At 54.8% G+C, this 18,226-nt stretch overlaps 6 protein-coding genes across 6 annotated transcripts; 4 read left to right on the top strand and 2 right to left on the bottom strand.

Moving 5' to 3' along the window:
• Positions 1-3,687: 3,687 nt before the first annotated feature.
• L226DRAFT_572380 (uncharacterized protein) lies at positions 3,688-5,428 on the top strand (the record flags this gene model as incomplete). Its single annotated transcript, XM_067684668.1, has 11 exons — positions 3,688-3,743; positions 3,801-3,835; positions 3,899-4,062; positions 4,204-4,249; positions 4,303-4,397; positions 4,454-4,542; positions 4,599-4,795; positions 4,867-4,882; positions 4,939-4,987; positions 5,042-5,091; positions 5,158-5,428. 11 exons carry the CDS (start codon positions 3,688-3,690, stop codon positions 5,426-5,428), a joined length of 1,068 nt encoding a protein of 355 aa, XP_067533876.1.
• A 483-nt stretch (positions 5,429-5,911) lies between these two features.
• On the bottom strand, positions 5,912-8,042 carry L226DRAFT_465725 (P-loop containing nucleoside triphosphate hydrolase protein; the record flags this gene model as incomplete). The annotated part of the gene is made up of 6 exons (XM_067675937.1): positions 5,912-6,948; positions 7,007-7,140; positions 7,193-7,297; positions 7,349-7,568; positions 7,627-7,665; positions 7,724-8,042. 6 exons carry the CDS (start codon positions 8,040-8,042, stop codon positions 5,912-5,914), a joined length of 1,854 nt encoding a protein of 617 aa, XP_067533875.1.
• Positions 8,043-9,391: 1,349 nt separating this feature from the next.
• L226DRAFT_536417 (uncharacterized protein) lies at positions 9,392-10,362 on the top strand. Its single transcript, XM_067681114.1, has 5 exons — positions 9,392-9,476; positions 9,548-9,570; positions 9,636-9,701; positions 9,754-10,052; positions 10,111-10,362. Coding segments are annotated over exons 2-5 (456 nt in total). The 5' UTR covers positions 9,392-9,476; positions 9,548-9,568; the 3' UTR covers positions 10,200-10,362.
• Positions 10,363-10,679: 317 nt separating this feature from the next.
• Positions 10,680-12,348, top strand: L226DRAFT_614205 (uncharacterized protein; the record flags this gene model as incomplete). Its single annotated transcript, XM_067686601.1, has 6 exons — positions 10,680-10,955; positions 11,109-11,190; positions 11,260-11,390; positions 11,842-11,872; positions 11,931-12,029; positions 12,086-12,348. Exons 1-6 carry the CDS (start codon positions 10,824-10,826, stop codon positions 12,346-12,348), a joined length of 738 nt encoding a protein of 245 aa, XP_067533873.1. The 5' UTR covers positions 10,680-10,823.
• A 196-nt stretch (positions 12,349-12,544) lies between these two features.
• Positions 12,545-14,604, bottom strand: L226DRAFT_572377 (P-loop containing nucleoside triphosphate hydrolase protein; the record flags this gene model as incomplete). The annotated part of the gene is made up of 6 exons (XM_067684667.1): positions 12,545-13,467; positions 13,536-13,672; positions 13,737-13,841; positions 13,897-14,119; positions 14,190-14,228; positions 14,283-14,604. The coding sequence occupies 6 exons, from the start codon at positions 14,602-14,604 to the stop codon at positions 12,545-12,547; spliced, it is 1,749 nt and encodes a 582-aa protein (XP_067533872.1).
• A 1,059-nt stretch (positions 14,605-15,663) lies between these two features.
• Positions 15,664-18,152, top strand: L226DRAFT_614203 (uncharacterized protein). Its single transcript, XM_067686600.1, has 13 exons — positions 15,664-15,846; positions 15,904-16,196; positions 16,256-16,290; positions 16,348-16,511; positions 16,639-16,702; positions 16,753-16,847; positions 16,904-17,002; positions 17,110-17,251; positions 17,311-17,326; positions 17,387-17,435; positions 17,516-17,565; positions 17,631-17,893; positions 17,988-18,152. The coding sequence occupies exons 2-12, from the start codon at positions 16,141-16,143 to the stop codon at positions 17,890-17,892; spliced, it is 1,032 nt and encodes a 343-aa protein (XP_067533871.1). The 5' UTR covers positions 15,664-15,846; positions 15,904-16,140; the 3' UTR covers position 17,893; positions 17,988-18,152.
• Positions 18,153-18,226: the final 74 nt, after the last annotated feature.

Raw genomic sequence — 18,226 nt, 5'->3', positions numbered from 1 at the left:
CTCTCGTAGATGGTGCCATTGTTGTGTTAGCCTGTCACTTACTGATTTATATGTGTATTGTTCGTGTTACGTAATCAATAAATAACATTTCCACCTGTCTACTTGTGTGATCATTCTCGTCTTGACGATGTCCCATTCATTCTAGGGGATTGTAATCAATTCCGACCGCTAATCCTTGAGAAACCCTCTCGTATCCTGAGCTATTCTATGTAAATGCAATGCAATTCTGCGAGATTGCAAGGAGATTGCAATCTGGGGGGAAGGTCAGCGCACGCGCTTCCAATCCCTCGCACAAAGATTCCGTGGATTTTTGTGATTGGGTTCGAATTCCTTTCATTGCATGCGCTTGCGCGCTCTAAGAGATTTTGCTGATGACTGCAGAGCCCCCTTGGGCCGATCCAAACTTGTCGCCGGGAAGCCTTAATACCAGCATACGAGTCTATTACTCCTCTACGATATGGTAGTCTATCGCACATTCGCCGTTACAGAAGACTTGTCGCTGTGTATACTCGTGTTGTGCCTGTTGTAGGACTAGATATCCCGATGCTATTTGCTGCGTGATAGCGGAACCCGCGCGCGCTGAGAGAGTATATTGTTGGACGTAGCAAGTGTGAACGTCCTGACAGTGACTTGGGAGACGGTTCACGGTAGTGAGGACCACTACTCGTAGCAAACATGCAACAGATAGTAGCGAGATCTGGAGGCATATGAGTATAATGCTAACCACACACAACGTGAAGTTCACAGACGGATCATGATACGTTGCGAACTCGCGACGCACGAATATTGGGTGCTATGAGTTTGTATGACGCACTAGCTACAATCATGTATGCTTGAGAGGCCTCAGGCCTCAGGACCCTCTTGGAGCGCATAACCCGTGTCTTGCATCGGCGCGTCCAGTAAGACTTAGCACCGTGAGCGGAAAGGTGTCTACGATCTGTCACTTCCCTTCGTCAATGTCTCCCATAGGAATGAAAGTCATACCTGAGGAGTCCGCTACGACCGTCATTCAGCCATTGTGCGACCTTGTTCCGAAGTCATCCTGAGAAGTAGCATTACAGACGTCGTCTCGAGCTCCGAGACCTTGCCACAGAGACTCACAACATAGCGACCGGCGCGCCACCCATGGCCACTGCCCATCGCACAGCCGAGACCTCCGTCCCAAAGGATCACGCCCGATGCAAAAACATCGGCATCGCAAAGAACATCCGCTTCAAAGCAGCTTTGTTGTCGCACAAAGCAGCGACCCCACAGACCATTGGACAAGACGTGCTTTTGGCCACCGCGTCGGCAAACCACGTCAAGCGCCCGCATGGGCCACCGCGTGCAATGTCAAAGCGAGTGCAAAGCGTCGCCCGCCTCGCCGCGCGGGCCACTGGTGGCGGGGTGTGGAGGGCCAAAGCGGCGCGCGCGGTGCGTGCATATAAGAATGAGGGCGGGGTGGGGGGTTGGTCTGCACTCAACCTCACTTCCCCCTTCGTCCTCCCCATCAAGCTTCAAACCTCAAACCTCAAGAAATAGTGTGCGTGCGTAGGGGCGCGGGGCCGGGTTTTGGTTGCGACAAGGAGGTAGTCGGGCTCGCGCGCCCCGACTGAGAAGTTTATCTGTGAGAGAGTGTCTCAGAGATAAACGACTCCGTCGGGACGCGCCTGCCCGCGGCGCGGTCGGGGGGATGTATGCGCAGAGTCGGGCTCGCGCGCCCCAACTGAGAAGTTTATCTGTGAGAGAGTGTCTCAGAGATAAACGACTCCGTTGGGACGCGCCTGCCCTCGCGGCGCGTCTGTAGAGTTCGGGATTACCGACTGCGCTTGAGCTCGCACGCATGTCTGGATGGAGACGATATATCCCCGCAGGCTGTGGAGATGGAAAGTTTCAAATGGGGTTGGAGAGGTGTAGGCACACATACTGCGTGTTCGAATGTACGGGACAAGCATGATGCATTGTACGACGTTTGTGATTCATGGACCAGGAGTGGGCTGAAACTTGAACGAGCAAATAGTCCGAGTGGTTGATGAGGGGGTGCGAGGAGAGAGAACCTGTATGGATCGCGACATAGCGGATGGACAGATCATGGCAGTACCTGCTCACCCAAAGTATCTTTCCGTCAACGCATCCGCCGTCGCAAGCAACTCCATTCCTCCACCCGCACTCCTTGGCTGCCCGTCTACGAGTAGTTCTCCGTCGTTATCGCCGCATTACTTGCTGGCAATAGTCGCGCCGAAAGCCTTGAGTCATGTTGCAGCCATTCGGTACATAGTCATTAGCCACAGAAAGCTATGCAGCGTAGACTGGTGCCGTGCGTGAACGATAAGGAGGCTCCAGCTCAACGACGAAGAGTAGATGCGCAAGTTGAAGTTGTGCAACTGCAAGCCACGATGACGCGAGGCACGTGATCGTTCCCACGCCGCGCTGTGACTACGTCTGTTATTACTGCCACGTTCCAGCTTCAACTTGAGCTTGTCTACTGTACAACTCTGCATGTTGCATCTTGAGCTCTCTGGGAACTCTCCGGCCATGGACCAAACCCGTGAGCTGAGATATGAAAAATCAACGTACCTCAACTTCCGAGGAAGACTCGTTCCTAAAGTTGCGTTCCGACGCGCGACCGTCGCTACTGCGCAAACCATGAACTAGAAGGCCGCGTTCGCAGTTTTTCAGGCAGGGCTGTGTGATCGTACCTAGAGAAGTCAGGCAGCTCGCACCGTCTACAGCTCCAGCATCTCAGTTCGCCACGGCGACCAGGAGCAGTGCACAGGCGCGCGCTGGTAGGTACGAAGATGGTGGAGACAGGGATGGTGACTGTCGTAGAAAGTTGACGTGAGTACGATTCTCAACCAGAGTGGAACAGGAAACCGAAGCTCGGGGCTGCCCGTGGGCTCATCTTTCCCTCGTTGGCGATGTTGATGTCTTGCTCTGCATCTGATACAGGAACTGTCTGTGACTTGTACGTCAGTTCCGCCAGTTCCGCAGCAACGTTGTAACAAACATGGTTATCCACTTCATACATGCTCGTCCTTAGCCGTCTTCATTCTGCGGCAATGCCACGAATCCCGCCGAACGAGGTCCTCGACGAGCTCATACCAGTCAACTTGAGGCGGCACCGAATTCTAGTTGTCAGTTCCTTTCGCACGCCAACGATTCACTCCTGTCGACTGTGACACCGTGGTTGCAGCAGATCGCTAGGACGCCAACGATGCTTCGTGCGTGATTACATCCGCCGAGGCTGCGTGCTCATGAACTTTCGAATGTAGCGTGCGGTCTGAGTCAGGCTGATCTCCGAGACGGCACGAGCTCGCTGATCGCTGCTAACTGGATCCTCACGGGCTTCCCTTCGGTTTCCTGTGCATCATCCTTGGGCGCAAACTTCGGGTAAGTGGATTATCAGAATAGTATCATGATTGAACGTTGAACAATCCGTTGTTACAGCATTTGCACCAGTGGCACATGGCTGGCCTTCTAAGGTACGTTCGTTCACTCGATACAAGCAGCTCCAGTCTTCGAGAACAGGACGGCCTCACGCTCTATCGAAGAGCTCTGCGTCTTCAAATTATGCGGCAACCATCGAACAAGTACCGCGTGAGGTACTGACCGCATCACTGCTCTTGGCTAGTATAAGACATGCGACCGTACGGCTCCTCAGCCACGAACTCGTCACGACTGAAGCCACAATACCCTCTCCGAGTCCCCATGTCTTCGAACACGGATGCCGATCTCGCTACGCTTGAAGCAGTTTATCATGATACGTACGTCCAACCCCTCGAGCCTCAGCCTGATTCATGTTCACCGATACTGCCGAACAGGTTCGTCAGCGCCTGCTGTGTTCTGGCATCCTCAGGTTCGTGTGCCCCTCCACGTGCTCACCCTTTGGTAACTTCATCATGCGTCCTTCTTTCTGCAGTTGTCTTTATCTACGACGCTATCGTTACGTTCAATCGGGAAGTGACGTGCTTCCGGACCAACCGCCTGACCGGGGCGTCCTCCTTGTTCCTCGCGAACAAGGCTATCTCTCTCGCATTGTCTGTCATGGGCCTGGTTTCATTTGCGTCTTTTCCTTCGGACAAGGTAAGTAACACCATCCCTGGTTTACCCAGTACAGCAATATTCATTTATGTTGCTCCTGATACAGAGGTTCGCGTCAACTACGTCGAGTCCAGTGCACCCTGTGCTGACCACGGTCTGCGTCTCAGCTGTTCTCTATTCCAGAAGGCGTACTTTGCAATTGGGTCCTCGCAGTTCGTTCCTGCGGCCGGTGAGCTGCGGCCGCTTCTCATTGTACCACGGTGTCTGATCTCTCGTAATAAGCCTTTTCCGCTCTCCGTGCATATACACTGAGCACGAGCAAACTCATCGGACTCCTGGTCTTGACTTTGTCCATTGCCCCAGTAGGTGCTAATTTGGTGAGTCAGTTGACGTTTCAAATGTATGCGAAACAACGATATAACTCGCACTACAGGTTGAATATGGTTATGGACTCTCAGGGCTCAACCTTCCGATCTTCGGATGCGTCGCGACAGATGATACCACTGAAGCCCTCGATCGACGGTACGTATCCTGTATCGATCTATTCAAATTGATTCTGACCCCCTTGGAAGACGTAGGTCGGCTCTTCATGATATGCAGTGGCGCAAGCTTATTGGGGACTGCTTAGTTATCATCATCTCTCGGGTACCCCTCACGATTGCGGATATCCTGGTGATATTTATCACCTGGAGAACGCTCTATACTCGGGACGTCCTGAAACATAGCACCCAACCGTTCAAGAGGTTGTCGCTTGCGGACATCCTCCTGCGTAATGGTGCGTCCATCTATGGCTATTCTAGAGCTGCCTAGGGATATGGGGCGCTTCACTCATTCGTCTTACAACAGGGATGATTTACTTCATGTAGGTCTCGCAGTAGCAAAGTCGATTAGATCAAAGACATTCACACCGACGTTCAGAGTTCTAACCGTGCTCAATATTGTCCACCTCACCTTTTCGCTTGTTTCGGTAAGTCCCCCTGCGGGCCTGGCGTAGACCCGTCGTTGACCTCTGTTTCCTCAGGTAGCGTCCAACGATGCTGGTGCCAGCGATATCACATACTTCACAGCCCCGTAAGTGTTTCAATATCTCCAGGGCGGTTCGGTGTATAGCTAAACGGCACCCCACATCATCAACAGCGTCACCGCGATTCTCGTGTCCCGCTTTATCCTAGAGCTTCTGGAAGCAGGGCAGAAGGTCGTCAGAGTCGACCCCGACGATCCGTTGTGTTTCTCGGGGAACATCTACGACGACGACGAAACCCCGAGCTTCATCCGGTCCCTCGGGGCTGTAATCGAGCCTCCACGCACCGACAACCTCGAGTCGGACGTTTCCTCGCACTCGGACGGGGACGAGCAATACCTGGCCTCTCAGGCCGTCGGCTCAGTCTCGCTGTCATCTTCGGTGTAGTGTGCATCCCGCTCCCTTCGTTGCGCTCCGATGATACTCAGCCCGGTCGCGCATCCCTTCATGCTTTGCCAAGCCTCCTAGTTTCGCTTTTCTTGTAGCAGTGCTTCTTGATTATACAATATGTACGAGTTTGTGTAGTTTCTAGATTCAAACTGTTCTCGGCGCTGGCCGGAAATTAGCATCGAACCCTCAGGCCTCAGAGATTTGCACGAACCCCGTCAGGTTGAAGGGTGAAGTCGTTGGTCGCGATTATGCGAAGGTAATAATATACATCTTTGTGACTCCAGTTCTAACAGATACACATCTGGTGATCGATACTGCTACTACTACTAGTGTCCAAGTCACGATAAAGAGAGTGAGCGCGAGACGATGAGCGGGGAGCGAGACATGCAGTTGCGTACAATCCGTGGTATATACCGGAACCCCCAGCGGAATCCGCCCAGTTTTCCAATTCGCAAGGAACCAAGCATGACCAGCTCCGCGTCAAGGCGCCGGCTCGTCTTCACCCGAAGTCTTCACCTCCTCACCAGCTTCCGCGGGAGCAGAGGACGAGCCAGAACTTGCGGAGGTACCGTCCGAGGAACCGGACGGCGGCGCATCCGAGCGGGCCCCGGCCTTCTGCTCACGCTTTTTCTTCTCGACCCACGCCGAGACGTCGTCAACCGCATCGTAAGGGCGCGTCTTGTACGTCATGAGGTAGCCCTGCAGCGTCGCCATCGAGAACGCGCGGTTGGGGACGAGGGCGGCGAACCGATCCGCGAGCTCCGCTGCTTTCTTCGGGGAAAGTTTGGGCCCGCGCGATGAGTGCGTGATGCCGACGTAGGTTGCAGAAGACTCGGAGTCAGAAGACGAGGTGGAGGGTGAAGAAGAGGGCGCTGAAGGCGACGGGGATGTTGCAGGGGTGGCGGAGGAAGAGACGCTTCCGGAGGGCGAGCTGTAGCCGGAGTCCTTCTCGCCAGTCTGCTCCTTCTCCTCGTCCTTCTCATCCTTGTTGCCACCGGAAGGGAGATAGAACCGACGGAAGAGCTCGCGACACTGGTACTTGCTGGCGAGCTTGAACTCGACATGCAGGTCGAGACGACCAGGACGGCACAGAGCAGGATCAAGCGCCTTGTAGTCGTTCGTCGTGGCAAAGAGGATGCGCCCCTCCTGCGCCCCAATGCCATCGAGCGCGTTCAACAACCCGCTAAGGGTGATGCGCGAGGTGACGGAGTCGCTGGAATCCTTGTCCTGCTGCGTCTGGACCTGGCTCTCGGGACCCTCTTGGTGTTGCTTTTCCGGGTCGACGATATCGCGCTTGATTCCCTTGTGGAACGCGGCGTCGATGTCCTCTACGAGCACGATGCACTTGTCTGGCAGTTCGGCGATGACGGAGTTGAGCGTCGAGTCGTCCATGCCCAGCCGGGTGAGGGAGAGGATGTAGACGTCGAGGTTCAGTTCTCCGGCGATGCTGTGAATGAGCGAGGTCTTCCCAGCACCTGGAGCACCGTACAACAGGTAGCCGCGACGATGAGGGATACCTGAAGGTAGAGCAGCGTCAGCCATGATCATAGATGCAATGAGAGGTGACGGACTAACCTCGTTCTGCGTACCATTCCTTGCTCGCCAGGAAGTCCTTCGCGTCGTTGAGAACGAGGTCGATCATCCCAGGATCGAGGATGATGGACTTCATAGGGCGCTTGTGTTGCGTGCACATGAGCTTCCAGTAGTCCCTGTACAGATAGTTAGCTCTAACCTTCCCGTAGATGAAACGAAGTCACTCACGAGGTAGACACATAGATAGAGATCATGTTCTCGCTTGAATTGGCATAGTGCTTCTTGGCTTCTAGCAGGAGCCCCCGGAGGACATCGTGGTTGCGTGCGAGCATCCTGTGCGACTGATGAGCGCGCGTCCCTGAGAGCACTCGACATGAAACCTACTGGATGCGCAAAGTCTGCTTTGTCTGCCATGGTCCGTCGTTGACCTGGTTCCGGGTGACAGTGACATAGTGGTACTTGTACCAGAGATAGTAGGTCGTGTCGAGCGAGGGCAGGAAGGAGATGTTGCGTCCCTTCGTCGTATCGTCCTCACCAGAGTCCGACACGACCGGAGCGTCGATCCGGAACGTCCGCGTACTAACATCCAGGGTCCGGGCGGTACCTGGAGTCGGGAGAGACATCAGTGCGCAGACTTGGAGATTGGCGGAGGCAGTGCTTACGGAAGACCTGATGCTTTGAGAGCCAGTACAGAAGCCAATCTGTGAAATTCATGTATGTAAGTTCGCATGTTCCACGTGTGATCATAGGAATACTCACATCCGCAGTCGTCGCCTTCCTCCAGCGTTACCGTGATCCAGAAGTAGTTCTTGATCGCACTCCAGGAGGAAGTCAAGAGACGGCGGCAGATTTCGAGGGCACCACCGATGAGGAACAGCTTCAACCAATCCCGCACAACGGAGAGAGACAGAACATGAGCGATGAGGGTAGGCAGCTGAAGGAGAGATAGCGGAGTAATGGCTGCGGCAGTGGGTGATGGCACGGTGGCGTTCGCAGTGTTGACCTCGGTGCCGTTGAACGAAACGGAACCCGACTGAATCGCGGCGAGCACAGTCTGGAGAACGCTGACAGCGTCCATCGGGGGTGTGAATCGGATCGCGAGGAGCTGTGCGTCTGAGAGATGAGGGTTGAGGGAGGGAGACGAGATCCCTGTGCGATATTAGGGTTTCGAAGCCGTCTTTTATAGCGCGACCGGAGCACAGGTCAATAGATTGCAGTTTGCACGCACCGGAACCGTCCTGCCTGTTACGCGGGTGCTGTGAGCGCGCAAGTCAAGGGTGCCATGACTCGTGCCCGGTAGACGGCGCCCAAGGACACTTGTCGGGACAAATGCCGTAGCATAAAGCAGACGTCTTTCTAGAAACAACACTGGTCATCATCGCAAACTCCCGGGGTTTCGTTATCGGATTGCAAACAGAAAACATACCGGCTGGAATCCTCCGACCAAGAGCGACCAAGTCGTCCTACAAAGCGATACTTGCGACCATAGCTTGTGGCACATACCAGTTGCAGGCCAGTCGGGCAAAAGTGACACCGATCTCACTGCAACCGCGTTCCAACTGACATCTGACTTACACGGCAGTGCGTCGCCAACGGGGTCCTCGCAGGTTCGCAAATTGCTACACGCAATAGCCTATGTTCCGAGAGGGCGGTGCACGTCCTGTGTAGCAACACATGTGGCATTGATCCCGCTCCATGTAGGCTACAACACGCTGAGCCCTGAGTCTGCGGTGGAATCTAGGTGGACTGAGACTCGTACTCAGAGACGGAAAGCAGATAGCACTTTGGTAGACCGGGGCAAGTTGCAACTTAGGTCGGGCAGGGTCGGGCCCGGGGTCGGAGGAGCAGCTGAGTGAAGCAATTTTCAACTCCGACCAGTGCCAAGCGCCCTTGCGTGGTGCCCCACCGTACATATGTAGCTAGCTCTACCAAGCTCGAAACATACTTTCTGAGTACTGCAGACGTGCATTTCCATCTTTCTGAGTACGTTGTCTCCACTCGCCATCGAGTCGGTAGCGCAGAATGGCTAACGTCTACGCACACTTCGCAGCTGTTTACAAGGATATCGCCACGTGGCTGGCCGCCGAGGAAGTTTCATTCTTGTTACGGTTGCAACTCTCCTTTATCATGCAATACGATTGTATTGCAAGCTTTGTTGTTCGTTCTTGAGACGGCCTACGGCAACCGTCGGTAAGCGATACCGTGATACAAGCATGCGGAGGACAACTCGGGGAGCGATTGTCTTACTAGAGAGACCGCGGCAGCGACAGCTAGAAACGATGGTATTGATCGTCACGCACTATCCCTATATCGCGGGATGCCATGGAACGCTGACAACAATTTGACAAGGTTCAGGCGTCGGCCCTCTAGACAATTATCCTTGGCACAAGTCCACGCTGCCTGGCGACGAGAGGCTGATGTTCGAGCTTCCTGGGTGTCGATGCTTTTTGGGGTACAAATACCTTCAGAAGGGAAGGCTCCGTATTATAGTTGTCTTTCGCGAAGTAATGGGGTATGTGTTCCCATCCTGGACATCGTCCTCGACCGCTACTCGTTTCTGACGGATCAAGGCACCCATTGCAGGAACATAGCCTCCGAAATCATATGTGAGCCGTCGTACTTCTGCAGTCTCCTGTTTAGAGACCTCAAGTCTTACGTCCGTCCGGTCCAGGCATGCCTATATTGACAGCGGTGACCGCCAGAGATGGGGCGGTAGGCTGTTGCGGCGTATTGCTGTGTAGGTCTTCTCGCCGCATGTTACTCCTCGCCGTCTGACCTTTCCCGGGCAGCCTTGACAAGAGGTGTTGTCACCGCAATCTTTTTCATCGCCGGCGGGCTGCTCCTGGCGCTGGTCGCTGTGGCGCAGCATCCAATACGTCTACTGGACGACTGGTGGTACGAGCGAAAGAGGCACACACAGGCTCGGAGGCCATGGCCACATCCCTGTCATGGCACAACACTTGGCTGGGACAAGCTATCGAGGGCATCATCGCGGGGTTCGCCTTGGTTCGCGCCGATATCTCTTCCCGTACCGCAATAACTGCGCCGGCGACGATCGATTACTTTCAGAAGTCCACTCTGCCGTATGGTATGTCCCCCGAGCAATTCCATCTAGGCATGTGTCCTGATATCGCTGACCGAATCAGTTACCCAGCACACAACTGTGCATAGATATATCGGGAAGGACTACTGCCTTCGCGGAGGCAGAAGTGCGCCACAGTCGCTGGATATGTAGCCAAAGTGCCCCGCCCGCAGATATACGTTTGGCGACAGACACGGGTAGTCACCTCTCCTGCGCCGACACCAATACAGGACCCCACAAGACTAGTAATCAGGCGGAGGTGTACATATATAATGGCGCCCTTTTCGAGAGCGGTGCCCCCAGGACTATCCCTGGCATCCAATCTGCTTTCTCTGTCGCTCTCAGTCATGTACGTCATGCTTGCACATGTGCTTTGGGATCAATATCTCATGCTCTCTTAGGCGTTGGGAAAGAGTGTTTCAATACCAGAAAACGGAAGTGAACCGGAGCATTACCGTCAAGGCTACCATAGCTGTGGATCCGAACGAGCAGGTCATGGTAAGTTACGACGGAAACTGGTCGGCGTACGCAAACTTGTGATCGGTTGTGAGCGGGTTCAGCTTCCGTATAGCCGTTGGGGCGAATAACATTAGTGGAACAGGTGTGTTCGCAGGATGCTTTGGCGTGGCCCAGGAGCCAGACACTGGCAAGGAGGTCAGGGACCAGGAACCTACCCAGGAACCTCCACCCACAGACGAAGCTGGGCCATCCCGGTCTGGTCTGGCTGGAGAACGATCCTTCCCATTCCTCCAGCCGTCCCTATCTCAGCACGAGTTCATGTTCGACGACATGGTGGCGAATGTGACTCAGCAGTGGGAACAGTCCGCAGCGGGCGTATTTCAATCCCCATGGGAAATTCAGGAAGTTGCGCGTGGCCAAGAGCTCTTCCAGGAGGGGTACTCGTCTTCAGTGAGGCAGAGAAGACATTGAACGAAGTCTCGGCTGGTGTGGAGGACATCCTCCGTTTTGACACGACTCTGGTCCCCCATCGGTTGCTAGAGGCCTGGAGGCTCGCCACGATGCGGGGACCCTTGGTCCTGTATGACCCTTCCTTTGAATCAGAACGTCACAACGCAAATTCTCTGGTGGCCGCACTCCATAGCTGTGTTCGCGGCCTCTCAGCGAATCTCTTCGCCGGGTGCAGGTGAGTCTCTATATCTTGATCTCCGACCAGATTTGTCTTGCCCGCGTCCGACTGTCCATGGTGTTATAGGGCTGTTCACCTTCATTCACATCCAGCCACAGCCGCATAGCCATGACTCCTCAGCCATCGCGTTCAAGGGTTCATTCGAGTTGTTTTCCCTGGTGTATGACTCGATCTTGCAGGATCCGTCAGGGGCCTCGGTGCGTAACCATAATTCAGTACTCAACCATGGCGGTTCCTCCCGGTTACGATCCGGATCCCTACGGTCGGCCCTTACCATATACCATACTATCCGTCGGGTCCTCTCACGGCGCGGCGTGGTCGATGTTCCATAATGCATTGACAGGTTCAGCTCTGCGATCCCCGGACGCAAAATAACAGGGGCGGTCCACACCATTCGCATGTCGGACCCGATTGAGTCAGGCAGAACCCGGGAGGTGCGAGGGGCCGGCGATTTCGATCGCAATCGAGCCTGAAGCATGCCAACCATGAATTGCATATAACGCGAGCCCGCTCGTCCCTCTGAAATCAAATCACTAACAACTCCAAGCTACCACTGAAAACACTCTTACCCGCATCAAAGCTGAAATACTGACCGTCATGGGGTGAGTGGCTCACATCTGGCACTCGTGTCGGTATGCTCATCTGAAGCGACACAGATCGGTAATCTCAGCCATCATTTGTGCGTAGACGTCCTTGTGCTTGGCCGTCTGCAGGTTAACTGACGTATCTTCGCCCAGTGGCCCCTGTTGGGATTCTCGCCTTCGTCGCTTACGCTGCATGCGCCGTCGTAGGCACTGTCTTCAACATCATTGGCATCATCGCCGGCGCGATCATAGGTACGTCCTACCTCTTTGAATCATTGCGCATCCGACGGGTTGACACGTCCCTGCAGACCTCTTGTGCGCGCCGTTCCTGCTATGTTACCTCATGTGCTTCGCGGACGACGAAGAGGACTTCGATTCATGGCGTGCAAACAGAGCTCGAAGACGCTCAGGCCAGAGCTCTGACATCACGGAGAAACCTGGTGATGCGTCGGGACGCTCCCTCCACCATACGAACAGTATCGATTCCTTCTTGGATCGATTGGCCCGAGGGAACAGGCCGTCAGACCTCACCCATGCTACGAGCCGTACCAGTACAACACTGCACGAGTGAACTCCTCTCCCGTCTGTCCGAGCTGAATCACCACTTGTATCTATAGTCACATGTAGCCTTATATCGTCTTATCGACACACGTAATTGCGCCAATGTGTATACCTGCAGTAGAACTAGAATGCATTATAACGAATATAATACATTAAGCAAAGCACATAGTTATACACACATCACTATGGTGCCCGCAAGCGACGCATCAGGAAGCGGGAGCGACCTCGTGCACCCTTGCAACTGGAACGTCCTTTTTCTCCCTGAGCTTCTTCTCGACCCAAGCCGGCGCATCTTCAATAGCCACATACGGCCGCGTCTTGTACGCCATAAGGTACCCCTGCAGCGTTGCCATCGAGAACATCCTCGCCGGTATGACCTCGCCGAACCTCTCTGCGAGCGCCGTTGCTTCTTCGTGTGACAACTGCGTGGTCTGCTTCATTGTCGCCAAGTCGATGTATGCGCTCGACACGTTTTCTGGTATTGAGGCGGATGTGGCGGATGTGGCCTCAGACTTGACGGACCCCGGGCATCCGGAAGAGGAATCATGATCAGCAGCCGTCTCTGTCTTCTCGTCGACAGAGTCCTCGCCCGCCACACCTTCTTCTGACGAAGACGTGTAGAAGCGCTTGAAGAGCTCCGTAGCCTGGTATTTGCTCGCCAGGTGGAACTCGATATGCAAGTCAAGCCGTCCGGGGCGCAGCAATGCAGGGTCGAGCGCACCGTAGTCATTCGTGGTCGCGAACAACAACCGTCCCTCCTGCGAAGCAATCCCGTCGAGCGCATTCAGCAGCCCGCTGAGTGTGACACCGCTAGCGAACGCGGCGTCCTTCCCGTCCTTCTTCCCGCCCTCCAGTCCAGGCTGGTGCTCCCTCGCCTGCGCCTCGGGGTCGGCGATGTCGCGCTTCACCCCGCGCGTGAACGCGGCGTCGATGTCCTCAATTAGCACAATGCACGTCTTGGGCAGGCGCGCCGAAATGAGCGACCGGAGAGTGTTGTCGTCGAGGCCGGTTGCGGTGAGGGAGAGGATGTAAATCGAGAGTTCGAGCTCGCCCGCGATGCTGTGGATGAGGGAGGTCTTGCCTGCGCCGGGCACGCCGTAGAGCAGGTATCCACGCCGGAATGGGATTCCTGCAGATTAGAGTGTCGGATGAGCGTTTGCGTTAGAGACGGACAGAAAGATGCGACACGCGACACACCTCTGTCCGCGTACCACTTCTTGCTGCCCATGAAGTCTTTTGCGTCGTTGATGATAAGTTCGAGCACGCCAGGGTCGAGGATGACAGAAGAAGTCGGTCGCTTGTCCTGCATGGCCACAAGCTTCCAGTCGGTCGCGCTACGGGGTGTCACTGGGTTAGCTAAAGTGACCAGACCATACTTCGAGCCAGTGCTGTGCTCACCTCGGCGCGACGTAGACCGAGATGAGGTGGTCGCTCGCAGCTCTGTATGCCTTTCGAGCCTCGACGAGGAGCTCACGCAAGAGACGTGGGCTCCTGGACAGCATCCTATAGAGCGTACCAGCTTCAGCAAGAGAATGCCACCATCGGGACACACTCGTACCGGATTTCTATGTACTCGACGGCTTGGAACTTGTACGGCGACTCGTTGGAACGCTCGCGGGTGACAGTCATGTACCGGCCCTTGTACCACGTGGAGTACGTCCGCTTGAGCGAGGGCATGAACGCCACTGCCATGTCGTCGTCGTCGTTCTCGCCGAGGTCGTCGGTGCCCAGGTTTTCCAGCCCGAAAAAGTGTGTGCTGACTTCGATGTTGCGTGCCGATTCTGTGGAACAAGTCCAAATTCAGCGTGTGGAGCTCCTGGTATGCTGGCATATGGCATCCAAATCACGCACGGAAGACTTTCTTCTGGGACATCCAGTACATCAGCCACTCTGTGCGAGGCAGGTCAGCGGAGCCATGGCATGAAACAGAAAACCTTGGCAAACCTGCAGCATCATCATTAGACTCGAAGGTCGCAGTGACCCAAACGTAGTCCGTCAGCTTCTCCCACGACTTCGCCAGGATGCGGCGGGACCCTTCGAGGACAGCGCCGATGAGGAAAAGCTTGACCCAATCCCTGATTGCAGCCATAGACAAGAGCATGAAGATCATCTCCGGGAGAGATGACGGCAAGACATCGCCGGTGTGGCCTGTAGATCGAGAACTTGAGGGAGCATTACCAAGCGGAATAGCAGGCGTAGTATTGGCGATGGGAGTTCCGGACTGCACCGCGGAGAGCACGGCCTGCAAGACCTGCGCGGCGTCCATATCGTTGGTAGGAATTAGGAGTCGGACGAAAGCGAGGTCGGAAGACCTGGGAAAGATCTGCAAATGGACAATCAGCTTGATATATAGGCAACTGCGATCGCTTCGTTGGCCGGATTAATGATACCCGCCGCCCCAATCATCTTCCAGTCATCCTCGGACCCGACACATCCTGGATCTACCTCCCCACGCTTGCAGAGACATGCTGTACAGTGAACACTGGATGGCGCAGAGACGCGATATGAGTTCGGGTGGACGCCGGGGTGACGAGTGCATCGCCATCGCGAGCCATCGCGTCTCGGTGTGCTGCCGTATTAATTGCCGCAGATGCAATGGGCTTCTCCCGACTGATTGTACAGTTCATTGCGAGCGAGTCGGAGCGAAGACTCACTGAGTCACAGACGAGGAACAGTACATGCACCGCACCAGTGGTGCTTCTTGCACTGCCGCGCGGTACAGTGATGCGACATTGGTAGTGCCCACTATCCACTTACGAGAACCCGTTACGCCGTGCGGTAGTAGTCTGAGTCATTCTGGGGTCAATCAAACCCCCAGGAAGGGCAAATGCCAATGGAAGAACGTACCGTAGTCCCAAGACAGCCTTCAACGAAGTCGAAGGTCGTCATTTGATTGTACACAGTACTTGTGGTCCTCTGGGCATGGGCATTCCCAAGACACATCTTCACTCATCATATCTCTCGCACCGCCGGGCTCTTCCTCCTACGGACTGCGACCGTCTTGGGATCAACTCGACGCCGGCATTCCGTTCGAAGTCCAGGTCCGGGACTGCAGCACTCCTCTTTCGCTCGCGCTCCGAATATGTCCCATGTCCCCGACGTCGGCGGAGAAGTGGATGGCGTCATCAAAGTTCGGGATCGTTGAGACTCGAGAGTACTCAGTCGACTCAACAATGAAACAACGTCGTGCAGCTGAGCCTGACAGGCCCGCCGCGATCCAGCTGGCCACGTGGCACAGACGCGCCCGTGGGGAAGGTCGGGGCCGAGAAGTTCCTCCTGCCATGTCCTTGTCTGCTTGTCTTTCCGTACCGACGAGCTTGAGATTGACAGGCTACTCGACGCGGAACTGGAGGAAACAATGTCACTTTGCTCGTAACGAGACGGTTGCTCTAGTCACTGCGGAATGAGTACAGTGGCTTGAAGGACTCCACGAAGTGCGATAACCGTCGGGGTCTTTGTCTGCCTTTGACTTCTATCATCTATTGTCATGGCCCCAAACTCATGTCTGGCATGTCCTTTCTTCTATGCTCCACGGTACTCTGTTGAACGCTCACATAAACTACAGAGTAATCAGTAATCAGGTTCTTCCTGTCGGCACGCGACACGACGTCAAGGACGTTCTTGCTCGCATCTTCTCCCCGAAGACACTTCATCAGGTTCAAGGTCAACACCGCCTCTTCTCCTCGAGTATAAGATCCCGTGCTCGAATCTTCTACGAAGGGTCATCATTAACTAACTCCTCGGCTTCGGGGAAGTCAAGCCTGTACTCACTGTCGCGTATCCAACAGCTCGGTGAAACTCCATGTCATCCGACGCAAATGCTGATGCTGCTGCACTTGTGGCTCTCTACGACAATTTGTGAGTCCGGTTCCTGACTACCACACATACCATGCACTCTGAATACTCTACTTGAACAGATACAAGGGCGAGTATTGCATAGTCGCATCCTTGGGTACGTTCCCTTCAATGTGAGCTTGTCTTCGTAAATCTGATAACTCCTCCGCTCCAGTCCTCTTCTTCTACGACGCCATAACTACGCTCATCCGAGAAGTGACGTGCTTCCGAACCGGCAAGTGGTCGGGATCGCTACTCTTGTTTCTTGCGAACAAGGGTATCTCCGGGACGCTCTATGTCGTGACGGTGGTCAAGTTCGGCTCTTTTTTCTCGGATGAGGTGAGCAGTTTCTTCTCCCGTGACATTATTCTATGCTGATATTCTGTTGTATGGGGGACTAAAGAGGTTCGTCCTACCATGCTGCAGAGTTCAAAGCGCCATCATATAACCCTGATTCTCCTTCTGCAGTTGTATCGTGTTCCAGAAGGTGTCGTTCGCGATACAGCTTCTCCAGATGATCCCCTGGGCCGGCAAGTACTATGCTATCAGCCATGCCAAAGTATCTGACGTCTCGGGTCAGCCTTCTCCGCCCTTCGCGCATACGTGTTAAGCCACAGCAAACCCCTTGGTTTCCTCGTTCTCGGGTTGTCTCTCGCGCCAGTTGGTGCCAACCTGGTGAGCTTCCTACATTCTGGTGGTGTCCCATGGGCAACGGCTGACCTGCTGAGCAGGTTCATTACGGGGGCAGCTACGGCTTTGCGGGAATAAACCTGCCGCCATTCGGATGCCTGTATACGGACAACACGTCTGAGGCCTTAAACCGCACGTTCGTCCCTCTGATAGTAAACGTATCCGAACTCCATCTAACCCCATTCAAGGCGTAGGTTATCCCCGGATTATATACCGTAACACTTGCTCATAGCGGGCAAATGCAGTCACAATCAGCTCTCGGGCCCCGCTCATCGTGGCAGACGTTCTGCTCATCTACATCACGTGGACGAAGCTGAGCAACCGGGACGTCTTGCGAGGCATCTCGCGGAATACGAGACTGTCACTTTCGGACATCATTCTTCGTGATGGTATGTGCTTTTCCTTCCGAGCAGACGCCTGGCGCAAGTGCTTACTGAAGTGCACACAGGAACCGTCTACTTCATGTATGTCGGTCCCGCAGCTAACGTAGCGAGCTATGGCTGACGGATTCACACAATCTCCAGAGTCCTGTTCTTTCTGAATGTTCTCCATCTCGCCTTCTCACTCCTGTCGGTAAGCCTCGATAACATACCCTCCCCCGGCCCCGTAGTTATGAAGCTAAGCTGATATGCCTCCCTCCCTGCATTCCCCAGCTGGAGAAGGACGGCAACCAAGCTAGCTACGTCACGACGTTCACCGCCCCGTGCGTTCCAGTTCACCGCCTCTAAAAAGTCCGTTGAACCGCATCTAACTGTACCCATGTCACAGCATCACAACCATCCTCGTATCGCGCTTCCTCCTCCAACTGCAGGAAGCCAACCAGGCCGCCATCGGCCTCCTCGATCCAGACGACTCCATGCGCCACTCGACGCCGACTTCGCTCGCTTCACTGAGCTTCGTCAGGTCGCTCGGGGGTGCTATCGACCCGGATCTTCCGGGAGATGACGATGTTGCCAGTTTGTCGGACCAGCTTTCGCGCGGGGTTGGAGAGGATGGAGACGCTCTCCCTTCGTCCTGCTCCACAGCATAATGTGCTTCTGTTTGTGGTGTTTGTACTTTTTGCTGCCTCGTTGTCTGATCCGTCTGCATGTCGCATGGCATGACCCCCCCTCTCAACGTGAATAGGCGCACAGTACACCGGCGCAATAAACCATCCTTGCCGATGCCTCCTCCTGCCATGATCTCGCTCTAGAACCACGTATTTCTTCCTGGTAGTGGGCCTTGGGGTCAGTCTGTGAAGTTGTGCGAGTCCAGGAGATCAGCTCGTATATACCAGAGGACTTGTTGGAGATAAGTCTTCGGCTTTCTGGTTCCCGGGACTAGTCAATACTGAATTGATGATCTACTCGGTTTAGCGCAACTAG

The sequence above is a fragment of the Lentinus tigrinus genome (genome assembly GCF_003813185.1).
Source record: "Lentinus tigrinus ALCF2SS1-7 unplaced genomic scaffold L226scaffold_18, whole genome shotgun sequence".
Lineage (NCBI taxonomy): Eukaryota > Fungi > Basidiomycota > Agaricomycetes > Polyporales > Polyporaceae > Lentinus > Lentinus tigrinus.
Note: the sequence above shows the minus strand (reverse complement) of the source record. Positions and strands in the feature narration are given on the sequence as shown.